Below are 16,639 nucleotides of genomic sequence, written 5' to 3' on the forward strand. Positions count from 1 at the left end.
AGTTCTTTATGTGAGCTGTTACCCCACTCTTCCACCAAGGCACCTGCAAGTTCCCAGACATTTCTGGGGGGAATGGCCCTAGCCCTCACCGGGAGAGATCCAGGCTCTTTGCTGGCCATGGCAGAACACTGACATTCCTGTCTTGCAGGAAATCACGCACAGAATGAGCAGTATGTCTGGTGGCATTGTCATGCTGGAGGGTCATGTCAGGATCAGCCTGCAGGAAGAGTACCACATGAGGGAGGAGGATGTCTTCCCTGTAACTTACAGCGTTGAGATTGCCTGCAATGACAACCAGCTCAGTCCGATGATGCTGTGACACACCGCCCCAGACCATGACGGACCCTCCACTTCCAAATCGATCCCGCTCCAGAGTACAGGCCTCGGTGTAACGCTCGTTACTTCGACGATAAACGCGAATCCGACCATCACCCCTGGTGAGACAAAACCGCGACTCGTTACTGAAGAGCACTTTTTGCCAGTCCTGTCTGGTCCAGGACGGTGGGTTTGTGCCCATAGGCGACATTGCTGCCGGTGATGTCTGGTGAGGACCTGCCTTACAACAGGCCTACAAGCCCTCAGTCCAGCCTCTCTCAGCCTATTGTGGACAGTCTGAGCACTGATGGAGGGATTGTGCGTTCCTGGTGTAACTTGGGCAGTTGTTGTTGCCATCCTGTACCTGTCCTGCAGGTGTGATGTTCGGATGTACCAATCCTGTGCAGGTGTTGTTACACGTGGTCTGCCACTGCGAGGATGGTCAGCTGTCCATCCTGTCTCTCTGTAGCGCTGTCTTAGGCGTCTCACAGTACGGACATTGCAATTTATTGCCCTGGCCACGTCTGCAGTCCTCATGCCTCCTTGCAGCATGCCTAAGGCACTTTCACGCAGATGGGCAGGGCATCTTTCTTTTGGTGTTATTCAGAGTCAGTAGAAAGGTCTCTTTAGTGTCCAAAGTTTTCATAACTGTGACCTTAATTGCCTACCATCTGTAATCTGTTAGTGTCTTTACGACCGTTCCACAGATGCATGTTCATTAATTGTCAATGGTTCATTGAACCAGCATGGGAAACATTGTTTAAACCCTTTACCTTGAAGATCTGGGAAGTTATTTGGATTTTTACTAATTATCTTTGAAAGACAGAGTTCATATGCCAGATAGACTTATGTATTGGAACTCTTCCTCTCCTGCACTTTAGTCTGGGGTAACTAACGGTCAATGTGCCAGATGTAAATAGACTCTGAATTCAAGTTACTGGCCCCAAACTGCACTGATCAGCAGATTTTCCGGCAATATTTGTCACAACCATCTTTATAAAAACCAGCAACCACGAGACTCTCTTTCTCCATGACCATCACACTTCTCCTGCCACTGCCAGGAAGCACTGCCACTTCCTCTTTTAGGGGGCCAGGGACAGAGAGAGAATCAAGGTATCAACCACATGTCTAAAGGGATCATCTTAGAGCAAGGGAATACCATAGAAATATAATGGATGCATGCAATGTTCATCAAATCAACATTGTAGATGGAGGAAGGTTCAAGGGCTATTGGGAAGAGAATATAACCCTTTATGTCCTTATCTATTTCTATGGATACCATCCCTCTACATCCTAGCACGTATCTACAGTTGAAGTCGGAAGTTTACATACACTTACGTTGGAGTTATTAAAACTTGTTTTTCAACCACTTCACAATTTTTTTGTTATCAAACTATAGTTTTGGCAAGTCGGTTAGGACATCTACTTTGTGCATGACACAAGTAATTCTTCCAACAATTGTTTACAGACAAAAAGTATTACAATTCCAGTGGGTCAGAAGTTTACATACACTAAATTGATTGTGCATTTAAACAGGTTGGAAAATTCCAGAAAATGATGTCATGGCTTTAGAAGCTTCTGATAGGCTAATTGACATCGCTTGAGTCAATTGGAGGTGTACCTGTGGATGTATTTCAAGGCCTACCTTCAAACTCAGTGCCTCTTTGCTTGACATCATGGGAAAATCAAAAGAAATCAGCCAAGACCTCAGAAAAACAATTGTAGACCTCCACAAGTCTGGTTCATCTTTGGGAGCATTTGAAAAACAGCGGAAGGTACCACGTTCATCTGTACAAACAACATAACGCCAGTATAAACACCATGGGACCACGCAGCCGTCATACCGCTCTCTCCTAGAGATGAACGTACTTTGGTGCGAAAAGTGCAAATCAATCCCAGAACAACAGCAAAGGACCTTGTGAAGATGCTGGAGGAAACAGTTACAAAAATATCTTTATCCACAGTAAAACGAGTCCTATATCGACATAACCTGAAAGGTCGCTCAGCAAGGAAGAAGCCACTGCTCCAAAACCGCCATAAAAAAAGCCAGACTATGGTTTGCAACTGCACATGGGGACAAAGATTGTACATTTTGACCATCGTTATGTTTGGAGGAAAAAGGGGGAGGCTTGCAAGCCGAAGAACACCATCCCAACCATGAAGCACGGGGGTGGCAGCATCATGTTGTGGTGGTGCTTTGCTGCAGGAGGGACTGGTGCACTTCCAAATGGTCTTCCAAATGGACAATGACCCCAAGCATACTTCCAAAGTTGTGGCAAAATGGCTTAAGAACAACAAAGTCAAGGTATTGGAGTGGCAATCACAAAGCCTGACCTCAACCCTATAGAAAATTTGTGGGCAGAACTGAAAAAGCGTGTGCGAACAAGGAGGCCTACAAACCTGACTCAGTTACGCCAGCTCTGTCAGGAGGAATGAGCCAAAATGCACCCAACTTATTGTGGGAAGCTTGTGGAAGGCTACCTGAAACGTTTGACCCAAGTTAAACAATTTAAAGGCAATGCTACCAAATACTAATTGAGTGTATGTAAACTTCTGACCCACTGGGAATATGATACAATAAATAAAAGCTGAAATAAATCATTATCTCAACCATTATTCTTACATTTTACCTTCTTAAAATAAAGTTGTGATCCTAACGGACCTAAGACAGGGCATTTTTACTTGGATTAACTGTCAGGAATTGTGAAAAACTGAGTTTAAATGTATTTGGCTAAGGTGTATGTAAACTTCCGACTTCAACTGTATTATAACACCATGATTGTCACCACAACACACCAGTACAACTCACAACCCTGCAAACAACAGCTGTCACTCAAACAGCCATTATAATAGAATTAACAGTAGTGACAGCAGTTTTAGAACTGATTACTGTCAACAAGCTAACAACCAAAACAATATCGATGTAACCGAGTAATAATACACAGCTTATTTTATACAGACGAGACTGAGCAAAAGCTATCATTGGAGTGACTGCCATGAAACAGAGAATAGAAGCAGATTCTGAATCTTTGGCTGCAGCTAGTTCAGACTGAATAGAATAAGAGTCATCATGACATTGACATGTGAGGAAGCATGAACAGAGATCATTAGCTATTTTACACTGAGTGTCCAAAACATTAAGAACACCTTCCTAATATTGAGTTGCCCTTAGAACAGCCTCAATTCATCCCGGGCATGGACCAGGTGTCCAAAGCGTTCCACAAGGATGCTGGCCCATGTTGACTCCAATGCCTCCCACAGTTGTGTCAAGTTGGCTGGATGTGCTTCAGGTGATGGACCATTCTTGATACACACGGGAAAAAACTCAGCAGCATTGCAGTTCTTAACACAAACCAGTGCACCTGGCATCTACTACCGTACTCTGTTCAAAGGCACTTAAATATTTTGTCCTTCTTGCCTATTCACCCTCTGAATGGCACACATACACAATTCATGTCTCAACTGTCTCAAGGCTTAAAAAATATTATTTAATCTGTCTCCTAGCTGAGTGCCTCCTGTGATGGAGGGGCAGTCAGCAGAAAATACAGAGCATAGGCGTTGGTAATCTTCTCTAGTTGCACCGTGATTGGCTCAGTGTTCTGTCACTCATGGGGACAATACATCACCACATAATCTACAGGGAGAGCTAGGCCGCTGCCATAGACTTGCATTAGAAGTGCCCATCCAAGAAGGCTCAAGATCATTGGCCACATATAAAATGATGTCAAATCACGTTATATCTACTGTAGTTTGATTGGACTGATCATGTCAACATCGTACTTTCAAAATATTAGCTAGCAAGCTAGACAAGCAGTCATCGTCATAATTCACGTCGACAATCTACTGGCAAATCCTTTTCAATCCTTGTCATATGAAGAGAAATTATAGATCAAATGTATCGGTGCTCATCGGCCATTGGACTTAAACATTACACAAGAAGTTGGAAATCGCAAATTCATCAATTAGTGGTTTGGAAGGAATCAGTGGCTAACTGCAAAAGTTGCAAAGCAATCACTATTTTGCTTCCCCTGCCTTCTATTTAGTGGAGAGGGTGTGTGGCCCAAGTCTCAGTTTAAGGGTCTCTTTTCCAAGCTTAAAAGGATAAACATACACACGCAACACCATGGGAAAGGAAAAGGTTGACTACATTGGCCATGCTGTCAATCCAGCATGACTTCATACTTTTTCAAAACAACTAGAAACTCAAGACTGGGAAATTTCAGACTTCAGTGAGTTCAAGACAACTGGGAACTTGGAAAAAAATAGCTCCGACTGGGAAAATACGTTTTGAACGGTCATCCAACACGGAATTCCAAGTCAGGAACTCGGGCCTCTTTCTAAGGCTCCGACCTGAAGATCACTGACGTCACGATTTAACCTTGTTTTTTTCCTGAGTTCCCAGTTGTCTTGAAAGCACCATAAATCCAGAGAATGCCAGACTTTGATGACAAAGTTTCATGACAAGATTTGCCCACAAGAAAGACCACTGCGCCACCTTCCTGTTCAAGTGATCACAGCACAACAAGGTGAGTTCAAAAATGTCTTGTATGCTGCTGCATAAGTTAAATAATATACCAGGGAGATATGTATACTGTAGCTAAGAAAGTAATACTAAGTGTATGTTGTGTAGTAAGCTGTTATTAGCCCATGTGCCTCACCCTAGTAATTTGGTCCCTTTCACCCTCATAACTTAGCCTACTGTTTTGACTTGGTGGTGCACATGTAGCCATTTTAGATAAATCCAATCACCGAATATTGTAAGAACTTTCATTGTCTGCTTATATTCCCCCTATATTTATCCTACAGTTCTGACTTGGTGTACAGGGAGAATACTGTAAGAACGGATCATGTTCTGAATTCATTTCAAAATTGCTGAACAAATAGTTATATTGACTACATCCGTCTTAGCTCGCTCATTAATGTCATAATCGAAGTTACAGATTGCCTCTTATCCACTCATCGTTCCCTTACGCCATAGTTTGTACATCTCAATTGTCAGTAGAAACTACATTTGTTTAAGCAGGTCAGCCATATCAGTTACAGTGCATTCAGAAAGTATTCAGACCCCTTTACTTTTCCCACACTTTGTTACGTTACAGCCTTATTCTAAAATTGATTAAATAAAACAATCTACGCACAATACCCCATAATGACAATGTGAAAACACTTTTTTAGAAATTCTTGCCAATGTATTCAAAAGAAAAAACAGAAATACCTTATTTACATAATATTCAGACCGTTTGCTATAAGACTGAGCTCAGGTGCATCCTGTTTCCATTGATCATCCTTGAGATGTTTCTAAAACTTGATTGGAGTCCACCTGTGTTAATTTAAATTGATTGGACATGATTTGGAAATACCTGTTGTATGTGCATCATTCTTAAATGGAAGAAGTTTGGAACCACCAAGACACTTCCTAGAGCTGGCTGTCCCGGCCAAACTGAGCAATCAGGGGAGAAGGAATCTGACAGAGCTCCAGAGTTCCTCTGTGGAGATGGGAGAACCTTCCAGAAGGACAACCATCTCTGCAGCACTCCACCAATCAGGCCTTTATGGTAGAGTGGCCAGACGGAAGACACTCCTCAGTAAAAGGCACATGACAGCCCGCTTTGAGAATGCCAAAAGGCACCTGAAGGACTCAGACTCTGGTCTGACGAAACCAAGACTGAACTCTCTGGCCTGAATGCCATGCGTCACGTCTGGAGGAAGCCTGACACCATCCCTACGGTGAAGCATGGTGGTGGCAGCATCATGCTGCTTGGATGTTTTTGAAGCGATATGGTCTGGGAGACTAGTCAGGATTGAGGGAAAGATGAACAGAGCAAAGTACAGAGAGATCCTTGATGAAAACCTGTTCCAGAGCGCTCAGTACCTCAGACTGGGGCGAAGGTTCACCTTCCAACAGGACAATGACCCTAAGCACACAGCCAGACAACGCAGAATTGGCTTCGGGATAAGTCTCTGAATGTCCTTGAGTGGCCCAGCCAGAGCCCAAACTTGAACCTGATCAAACATCTCTGGAGGGACTTGAAAATGGCTTTGCAGTGAAGCTCCCCATCCAACCTGACAGAGCTTGAGAGGATCTGGAGAGAAGAATGAGAGAAACTCCATATATACAGGTGCACCAGCCTTTTAGCTTCATACACAAGAAGACTCAAGGCTTTAAACGCTGCCAATGGTGCTTCAACAAAGTAGTGAGTAAAGGGTCTGAATACTTACGTAAATGTCATATTTCAGTCTTTTTTTTAAATATAAATTTGCAAACATTTAAAAAAAATCTGTGTTTGCTTTGTCATAATGGGGTAATGTGTGCAGATTGACGAGGGGAAAAATGATTTAATGCATTTTAGAATAAGGCTGTGACGTAACAAAATATGGAAAACGTTAGGGGCTCTGAACACTTCCCGAATGCACTGTATGTTTTTTTAAAAAGGCAGTTAACGAGGCTGAATGAACTGTTTCGCTGCCAGACAAGGTTCAGCTGATTGCCAAGTGTAGCAGTGTTAAGGATTGACTCCATAGTGCTGAAAAGAAATCTCTGCTGTTGGGACAGCTTTATGTAGACCCTAATAGTTTGTGGGCACCGTTTGTCACTGTTATAGTGCAATTCATTCGTTATTTAGTGTTGTGTTGTGTAGTGGCTTTGCTGGCATGCATACCACATCATCCAAATCCAGACAGCTGATGTTCTGATAGAGCTGCAAAATCTGTATCCTACAAATCAGCAAGGCTAGATAATCTGGACCCTCTCTTCCTAAAATTATCTGCTGCCATTGTTGAAACCCCTATCACTAGTCTGTTCAACCTTTCTTTTGTATCGTCTGAGATTCCTAAAGATTGGAAAGCAGCCACGGTCATTCCCCTCTTCAAAGAGGGAAACACGCTAGACCCAAACTGTTACAGACCTATATCCATCCTGCCCTGCCTTTCTAAAGTCTTTGTAAGCCAAGTGAACAAACAGATCACCGACCATTTCAAATCCCACCGTACCTTCTCCCCTATGCAATCCGGTTTCAGAGCTGGTCACGGGTGCACCTCAGCCACGCTCAAAGTCCTAAACGGTATCATAACCGCCATCGATAAAAGACAGTACTGTGCAGCCGTCTTCATCGACTTGGCCACGGCTTTCAACTCTGTCAATCACCGTATTCTTATCGGCAGACTCAAAGGCTTTAGGTTCTCAAATGACTGCCTCGCCTGGTTCACTAACTACTTCTCAGATAGAGTTCAGTGTGTCAAATCAGAGGGCCTGTTGTCCGGACCTCTGGCAGTCTCTATGGTGGTGCCACAGGGTTCAATTCTCGGGCTGACTCTTTTCTCTGTTTTAACTAATGATGTCGCTCTTGCTGCTGGTGATTCTTTGATCCACCTCTACGTAGACGACACCATTCTGTATACATCTGGCCCCTCTTTGGACACTGTGGTAACAAACCTCCAAACGAGCTTCAATGCCATACAACACTCCTTCCGTGGCCACCAACTGCTCTTAAATGCTAGTAAAATGAAATGCATGCTCTTCAACCGATCGCTGCCTGTACCCACCCGCCCGACTACCATCACTACTCTGGACGGTTCTGACTTAGAATATGTGGACAACTAGAAATACCTAGGTGTCTGGCTAGACTGTAAACTCTCCTTCCAGACTCATATTAAGCATCTCCAATCCAAAATTACATCTAGAATCGACTTCCTATTTCGTAAGAAAGCTCCTTCACTCATGGTGCCAAACATACCCTCGTAAAACTGACTATCCTACCGATCCTTGACTTTGGTGATGTCATTTACAAAATAGCCTCCAACACTCTACTCAGCAAATTGGATGCCGTCTATCGCCATTTTGTCACCAACGCCCCATACACTACCCACCACTGCAACCTGTATGCTCTTGTTGGCTTGCAGCTTACCGATCGCTGCAGCTGTACACAGCCCATCTGTAAATAGCCCATCCAACTACATACCTCATCCCCATATTTGTTTTAGTTTTTCTGCTCTTTTGCACACCAGTATTTCTACCAGTATTTCTGCACATCCTCATCTGCACAGTGTTAATTTGCTAAATTGTAATTACTTCACGACTATGGCCTATTTATTGCCTCACCTCCTTACTTCATTTGCACACACTGTATACAGATTTTTCTATTGTGTTATTGACTGCACGTTTATTTATCCCATGTGTAACTCTGTTGTTGTTTTTGCCACACTGCTTTGCATTATCTTTGCCAGGTCGAAGTTGTAAATGAGAACAACTTGTTCTCAACTGGCCTACCTGGTTAAATAAAGGTGAAATAAAAAAATACATGTTTTTTGTGTTTGCCCCACCATGATTTACATGCTAACATTGCCACTGAATAAGACTAGATAATAATACTGACTAGAGAGTGGAAGCATACCTCAATAAAACTTTTAGAGCTTTTTATGTCTCTATTTTGGTCAGGGTGTGATTTGGGTGGGCATTCTATGTTCTTATACATGTTTTTGTATTTCTTTGTTTTGGCCGGGTATGGTTCTCAATCAGGGACAGCTGTCTATCGTTGTTTCTGATTGGGAACCATACTTAGGTAGCGTTATTTTCTGTTTAGTGTTTTGCACCTTACAGGACTGTTTCGGTTTCGGTTATTCTCTTTGTTATTTTTGTTTAGTGTTCAGTGTAAATAAAAAGTAATGAATACTTACCACGCTGCTCTTTGGTGCGATTCCTCTTCAGACGCCGAAAACCGTTACAACTTTAATAACTTTAATTATGAAGTTCATATGAATGCAACAGGATTTACGTGTTGCTTGCTCATCCCCCTTTGCTTTGGCAAGCTTCTTTTTTAAGCCCATGACGTAACGTTAGCTAGCTAGTTAGATAACTATGGATATTTAGCTTGCTAGCTTGTGGACTTTTAGCGGGTTAATGTCTTTTCGCTATCTAGCTAACGCTAGCTAAGTTAAAGCTGCTATATGTAACTTTTTGGGTGACCCGACCAAATTCACATAAAAATGTGTGTTATGGATCTGTCATTCTCATTTAAAGCAAGTCTAAGAGCGGTGGATAATTTCTATGTGCACAAATCAGGTCCAGAGTCAGTGATGATCCCACAACGGTGACAGAGATAATACACTGTAAAATTAAGTAACTGCTTCCACAGGCTTATTTTGTTTACTCAACTTTTCGGACAAAGTGTTACCTGAATTTAACAATTTTAGTTTGGCCAACTTACCTCCAACATGGGAAAATGGAGGCAAAAATTCAGTCAATTTGAAATTATTTGTTTGCTCAATTTGTCTCATATGTTCATTCAACTACAAATTATGATTTTGACAATTTACTGCCAAAAAAGGCTGTGGAACTAGTTACATGCGTGCACACACACACACACACACACACACACAGTGCTTTTCACCTACAATGTTTTCAAAGTACATATTTGATACACGTTGACATACATGATTACATTGTGAATGTTCATTTATACAGTAATTAGTATTCAACATGTCCTCACCTGGGATTTAAACTCACAACCTCTTGGTTCACAGCATTCCAATCTTGATGAGATCTGTATTTAAAACATTTACACAGTGGTGAAAAGTAACAAAGTATAAATATTTAAAAGTATTACTTAAGTAAATCATTTTTGGGGGTATCTGTAGCCTACTTTCATTTATATATTTTTGTCAATTTTTACTTTTATAAGAAAATATGTACTTTGTACTCCCATACATTTTCCCTGACACCCAAAAGTACTAGTTACATTTCGAAGGCTCAGGCAGGACAGCAATATGGTACAATTCACAGACCTATCAATATAAAGCGTTGTCATCCTTACTGCCTCTGATCTGGCAGACTCACTAAACACAAATGCTGCGTTTATAAATAATGCCTGAGTGTTGGAGTGTGCCCCTGGCTGTCTGTAAATTAAAAAACAAGAAAATTGTGCCATCTGGCACACTTACTTTTACTTCCTACTTTTACTCAAGTATGACAATTGAGAACCTTTTCCTCCACTGTACTTAAGTACATTTAAAACCAGATACTTCTAGACTTTTACTCAAGTAGTATTTTACTGGGTGACTTTTACTTGAGTCATTTTCTATTAAGGTATCTTTACTTTTACTCTACTTTTTCCAACACTGCGTTTACATTTGACACTTTAGTCATTTAGCAGGTACTCTTATCCAGAGCAACTTACAGTTAGTGCCTAGTGGTTAGAGCATTGAGCCAGTTACCGAAAGGTTGCTGGATCGAATCCCTGAGCTGACAAGGTAAAAATCTGTCTTTCTGCCCCTGAACAAGGCAGTTAACCCATTGTTCCCTGGTAGGTTGTCATTGTAAATAAGAATTTGTTCTTAACTGACTTGCCTAGTTAAATGAAAGTTAAATAAATAAAAACATCTGATGATAGCTAGGTGAGACAACCACATATTAAATATACAGGAAACGAACATTCCATTTAGGCCAAACAATGAATATATATAATTTTGCCCCCAAAACTATTTTACTTCACTAAAATGTACCTACAATCTATAAATTAAAACATCTGAGAAAAGTAATATTTTACACACACATGAAGGTACCTATATATATATATATATTTTTCACCTTTATTTAACCAGGTAGGCATGATGAGAACAAGTTCTCATTTACAACTGCGACCTATAAGCAATCATTTCTGATGAAAAACAAAAAAATCATCAGGAAGTGGATCTTCCAGCAAGACAATAACCCCAATCGCTAATCAAAATCCACAAAGAAATGGTTAACCATAAAATCAACATTTTGCAATGGCCATCTTAGTCTCCGGACTGGAACCCCATTGAAAACCTGTGGATGGAATTGAAAAGGCCAGTCCATGAGCGCAGATGAAGAATATCAAAGATCTGGAAAGATTCTGCATGGGGGAATGGTCTAAGATCCCTCCCAACGTGTTCTCCAATCTCATAATTTGTTGGGGTGTGTTGTTACCCTCGCAAGAATAGAGTGCTGAAGTAATACTTTTGACACTTATCTTTTTTTAGATTTTTCTCTGAGCAATTGTATTAGTATAAAATAATATAACTTTCTATTTGATTATGGACCCCACTGTATATCGGTACGAATCTGGTTGGACATTACAGGACATTAGCATTCTGCTGCGAGAGAGAGAGAGAGAGAGAGACGGAGAGAGAGACAGAGAGAGAGCGAGAGAGAGAGAGAGAGAGAGAGAGAGAGAGAGAGAGAGAGAGAGAGAGAATATTCACATCTTACTGATTCACTGGTCGCTGCAGTTTATTAACACTGTATTGAGAGCCAGAAAAACAGAAAGAGAGAGAGGTGTTAAGACAAACAGGACAGACAGAAGTGGACACTGACTTAATAGAGAGAGAGAGAAAGCAGGACACAGTGACCACAGCGAACTCAGAGGGCTATAGGTACCACACAAGGTAAGGGATGCACCTCTCCTACCACTCAACTCACACGCTTTTATCAACATCAAAGATTCACTGCATGTGTACGTGGAAGTGTTGGTCTCTGTATGTCTTGGTCTCCATGTATGTGTGTTGAACTGTGAACTGTATTGATTGTTACTATTTCTGTTAACTCTTATATCTGAATGACTGCATTTACTTTGAGATTAAATAGGCCATTAGGGTCCTTGGGATCAGGGTAAGAATTCAATTTAATTTGAGTAGAGTCCCAACTATGCAAATCTGTTTGCTAGGGCTTGACTTGAGAATATAATATGAGTTTGTCTGTGTGTGTGTGTCTGTCTGTCTATGTATGTGTGTATTTGCACACACGTATACATGTGTGTACTTATGCATGTTTGTGTGTGTATGTGTCTGTGTACCCATGGTTTCCAGAGCAGATGCAGCTGTCCTGGCTGTTGGACTGTGCCGATGTCACTAGCTCTATTTCTGGAACCTGTGTTGTTCTGCAGGTCAGATAAAGTGACTTGGAATCCTAGCGAAGGAAGGAGGGGGGCAGGGGGCACTCACTAACCACACACGTGAGAGCACTGACAGAGAGATATAGACAGACAGAGACAGAGCGGTAAAAGAGAGAGAGAGAGAAAGAGAGAAAAAGAGAGGGAGAGAGAGAGCAAGAGAGATTTCTGCCTAGAACTTTGAGGCTACACTGATTGATGGAATAGATGTTGAATGAACATAGATATTGAATGATCAGGAGCAATTCAATAAAGGAAAGGAAGAGTCTGATTTGACTTGATGTTTCAGAAGAAGTTGGACAAACAGACAAAGGAAGTCCATCAAACCATGGACGATGTATCACTCCACCAGGAGGATTCTGGGAACGATGCAACAGCCAACCAGATAGAGGACAACAACAACAATCAGGTGTGTGTGTTGATGAAGGAAACACACCCAAAAACAGATACAGACAACCCCAAGACAATATGCATACAGAGACAAACCTCAACCACCTAAAGACAAACAAATACACACTTTTTTCAAGAAACAAAAACACATACAACATCAGCCATGTAGCTTTACCATGAGGTGGCAGAGTTGTATTTGCGATGTGGTCCAATGTAGTATTTGGAGCGAAGATAGTGGGAGGGGTTGGTGGTGGTCATGGCTGGGCAACACCTGTTCCTGTGCCAAATTCTGGCACAGGAATGTTGCTGCCTTTCTCTCTCTCAACACACACATACACTCTCACACACACACACACACACACACACACACACACACACACACACACACACACACACACACACACACACACACACACACACACACACACACACACACACACACACACACACACACTCACACACGTGTCCATCCTATTTTCACTGATGAGTCACTACCCTGAAACATGACCAGGAGTGACACCTGGGACAGTCCCTCAAGTGCACTGACCTAACATAAATCCAACATACTATATTATCTGCAACGTTATATATCTTAAAAGTAGGTTGAATATTTGCATTACATAAAAACAATATAAACATGTAATATGTTTCAGTTGTGACTTATTAAAGTCATGGAACATTATTATAGACCTGTGTAATATTACAGCCATAAACAACTCTGTACAACTCTGTACATGTGTTCTGAGTGTAACAGTATAGACTTTACGTCCGTCCCCTCGCCCGACCTGGGCGCGAACCAGGAACGCTCTGCACACAGGCAACAGTCACCCTCGAAGCATCGTTACCCATCGCTCCAAAAGCCGCGGCCCTTGCAGAGCAAGGGGAACCACCACTTCAAGGTCTCAGAGCGAGTGACGTCACCGACTGAAACGCCACTAGCGAGCACCACCGCTAACTAGCTAGCCATTTCGCATCGGCTACATGAGCACCAAAGTAACTATGGGGATTCCCTAGAGTGAAACAGACTCATTTCCTAGTTTAGTACTTAACTATGTATAATGTCACTTTACATAGTCTCTCCCCTCAACAACTGATATAAAATCAGGTCTCTGACAACAATTCTGTCCTATAACCCTAACCAAAACTACCTCAAGTGCTCAGAATTGCCCATTGTAATCTTATCTGGTTTGTCTCTCAGACAGAGAGAGAAGCTCCAGTCCAGGAGTGTGACCCCCCGAAGAGAGAGCACCTGGCGGAGGACACAGTGGAAGGTCATAGGGTCAAGTCAGGGGCTAATAGGGCGAAAACTCCAGAACAGGCAACAGGGGCTAGCATTGAAAACATAGAGGAGTCTCAGCCTGTAACCGACGCCAATGAGGTTAATGGTGAAGAGGCTTGTAAGGGTGAGGAAGGGCTGTGTCATGGTGCAGACACCGGAGAAACAGAAGACCCCAAATTGGTGAAAGGAGAGGGGGAAAGTGAGATGGAGGAGCACAAGAATGGAAAGGGGCAAGAGGTGGTCAAGAATGGAGAGATTGAGAAAAAGAAAGAGGAGCTGAAAGAGGACAAAGAGAAGGGGGGAGAAAATAATGCCAAGAAAGAGGGGAAGGGAGGGGAAATAGAAAAGAGAAAAGGAGATGAAGAGAAGAGGAAAGACAGAAAAATAAAGGCAGGGAAGGGAGAGGCAGGGAAGGGAGAGGCAGGGAAGGGAGTGGCAGGGAAGGGAGTGGCAGGGAAGGGAGAGGCAGGGAAGGGAGTGGCAGGGAAGGGAGAGGCAGGGAAGGGAGAGGCAGGGAAGGGAGAGGCAGGGAAGGGAGAAGCAGGGAAGGGAGAAGCAGGGAAGGGAGAGGCAGGGAAGGGAGAAGCAGGGAAGGGAGAGGCAGGGAAGGGAGAGGCAGGGAAGGGAGTGGCAGGGAAGGGAGAGGCAGGGAAGGGAGTGGCAGGGAAAGGAGACGGAGAGGCAGTGAAGGGAGAGGAAGGGAAGGGAGAGGGAGGGGAGGCAGAGGCAGAGGAAGGGAAGGCACCAGAGAACAAGAGCAAACCAGTAAAAGAAAAGGAAGGGGCGGGAGGAGGAAAGGTTAAAGAGAAAAGCAAGGAGGTGGAGAAGCAAGGGAAGACCAAAAGAAAGAGTGTCTTGAATCCCACCGCCTCTACCCCATCCTCTGCAGCCCCCTCTGTGATCCGACCCCGGAACTCTGCCCGGATGTCCAGAAAAAATGACATCATAGCAAAGTTCCAGCAAAATGCACCTGAGTAAGTTATGACATGTATAATGTGTTCCAATGTGTATAATTAAATATATAATCTGTATTAATATAACAACATTCTAATGGGGAGAGTTGTATTTGTCTTTTGACTTATTTTAAGGACACCGGTTGTCCGCAACTTCAAACTTCAGAGATCATCTATGGCTGTGGCAAGTGGGGCATCAATCAAACAGAAAGTGCTTTCATGGTGTGCCAACAAAACACGCAACTATGAGGTGAGGGGATGGTCATGGTCATGCACAAGAGACATAAGAAGTGACATCTGGGGAACCATAACCCTGCTTGCCACCCTCTCTTTCCCAGGGCGTTTCCATAGAGAACTTCTCATCTTCATGGTGTGATGGGCTGGCGTTCTGTGCACTCATCCATCGCTTCTTCCCAGATGCTTTTGACTTCTCAGCCCTGAACGCATCTGAGAAAGAGAAGAACTTCACCCTGGCCTTCAACACTGCAGAGTACGAAGCTGTATGTGTGTGTGTGTTTGTGTCTGAGTGTGTGTGTTGTAAAGTAATCATCCTCTCTCTCTCTGTCTCTCTCTCTCTCTCTCTCTCTCTCTCTCTCTCTCTCTCTCTCTCTCTCTCTCTCTCAGGACCATGGCTGACTGCTACCCCCTGTTGGAGGTTGGTGATATGCTCCTGATGGGGAACAGACCAGATCCTATGTGTGTGTTCACCTATGTCCAGGCTCTTTGTCACCACCTCTCCAAAATAGAGAAGGAGAAGAAGGACAAGGAAGAAATGGAGAAGAAGGACACAGCAGAGGAAAAGAAGAGTGAAAAGATGACCGACGGAGAGGTAGAAACCACTACAGAGAAGAAAGAGGAGGAGAGTGTGGGAGGGGAGAACAAAGGAAAAGATGGGAAAGAGAAAGAAAGCGAGGAGAGCTCAGCGGTGGAGGGAGAGAAAGAGAGAGAGGAAAGAGAAGTTGTAGTGTTAGTTGAAGGGCAGGCTTAAGCTAACGCTAAAGATACATTGAAAAGACCAAAGGAGAGAGATTCAGAGAGATTAAGAAAGACTTAAGCTACATCATGAAGTAGAGTCTTACAGTGTTCAACGCGATTGTGTGTGTAGCGTATATGAGCATCATTTCTTAAAGAGTGACACATTACTACTGCGTATTCAAAAGCTGGCTTTGTGAAGGTTTGGAATTATGCTCAGATTCCAACAATGTGTGTCAATTGTAACCTGTTGTGAGATTTTAAACATGATTTAACATGCTGTGTTTTGGAACTTTGCGCAGAGGAACATTAAACGTCAACGTGTATTATAATGTATTCTTTAGATTTATTCTTCAGACAGACCACCCATGTATACTACCGTTCAAAAGTTTGGGCTCACTTAGAAATGTCCTTGTTTTTGAAAGGAAAGCACATTTTTTGTCCGTTAAAATAACATCAAATTGATCAGAAATACAGTGTGGACATTGTTAACGTTGTAAATGACTATTGTAGCTGGAAACGGCAGATTTATTTATGGAATATCTACATAGGCGTACAGAGGCCCATTGTCAGCAACCATCCCTCCTGTGTTCCAATGGCACGTTGTGTTAGCTAATCCAAGTTTATCATTTTAAAAGGCTAATTGATCATTAGAAAACCCTTTTGCAATTATGTTAGCACAGCTGAAAACTGTTGTTTTTATTAAATAAGCAATTAAACTGGCCTTCTTTAGACTAGTTGAGTATCTGGAGCATTAGCATTTGTGGGTTCGATTACAGGCTCAAAATGGCCAGAAACAAAGTCCTTTCTTCTGAAACTCAGTC

The 16,639-nt window shown here is 42.7% G+C and overlaps 1 protein-coding gene across 6 annotated transcripts; it reads left to right on the top strand.

Moving 5' to 3' along the window:
* The first annotated feature begins 11,473 nt into the window (after positions 1-11,473).
* LOC139366297 (smoothelin-like protein 1) lies at positions 11,474-16,144 on the top strand. Of its 6 annotated transcripts, XM_071103613.1 has the most exons (7): positions 11,474-11,718; positions 12,514-12,630; positions 13,810-14,310; positions 14,587-14,864; positions 14,979-15,093; positions 15,182-15,333; positions 15,468-16,144. In XM_071103613.1, exons 2-7 carry the CDS (start codon positions 12,550-12,552, stop codon positions 15,829-15,831), a joined length of 1,491 nt encoding a protein of 496 aa, XP_070959714.1. In that variant the 5' UTR covers positions 11,474-11,718; positions 12,514-12,549; the 3' UTR covers positions 15,832-16,144. The 6 variants fall into 6 exon arrangements, with proteins under 6 accessions (XP_070959714.1, XP_070959710.1, XP_070959711.1 ...); XM_071103609.1 differs by having other exon boundaries at positions 11,484-11,718; positions 12,511-12,630; positions 13,810-14,864; XM_071103610.1 differs by lacking the exon at positions 11,474-11,718 and having other exon boundaries at positions 12,243-12,630; positions 13,810-14,430; positions 14,491-14,864.
* Positions 16,145-16,639: the final 495 nt, after the last annotated feature.

The sequence above is a fragment of the Oncorhynchus clarkii genome, chromosome 14 (assembly GCF_045791955.1).
Source record: "Oncorhynchus clarkii lewisi isolate Uvic-CL-2024 chromosome 14, UVic_Ocla_1.0, whole genome shotgun sequence".
Classification (NCBI taxonomy): Eukaryota; Metazoa; Chordata; class Actinopteri; order Salmoniformes; family Salmonidae; genus Oncorhynchus; species Oncorhynchus clarkii.

What these genes read in the sequence shown, in the direction of transcription:
- LOC139366297 (XM_071103608.1), top strand. Translation starts at nt 12,502, where the DNA reads ATGTTTCAGAAGAAGTTGGACAAACAGACAAAGGAAGTCCATCAAACC. An exon ending in TTCCAGCAAAATGCACCTGA is followed by an intron (nt 14,865 to 14,978) that starts GTAAGTTATGAC and finishes ACTTATTTTAAG; the next exon opens with GACACCGGTTGTCCGCAACT. An exon ending in ACAAAACACGCAACTATGAG is followed by an intron (nt 15,094 to 15,181) that starts GTGAGGGGATGG and finishes TCTCTTTCCCAG; the next exon opens with GGCGTTTCCATAGAGAACTT.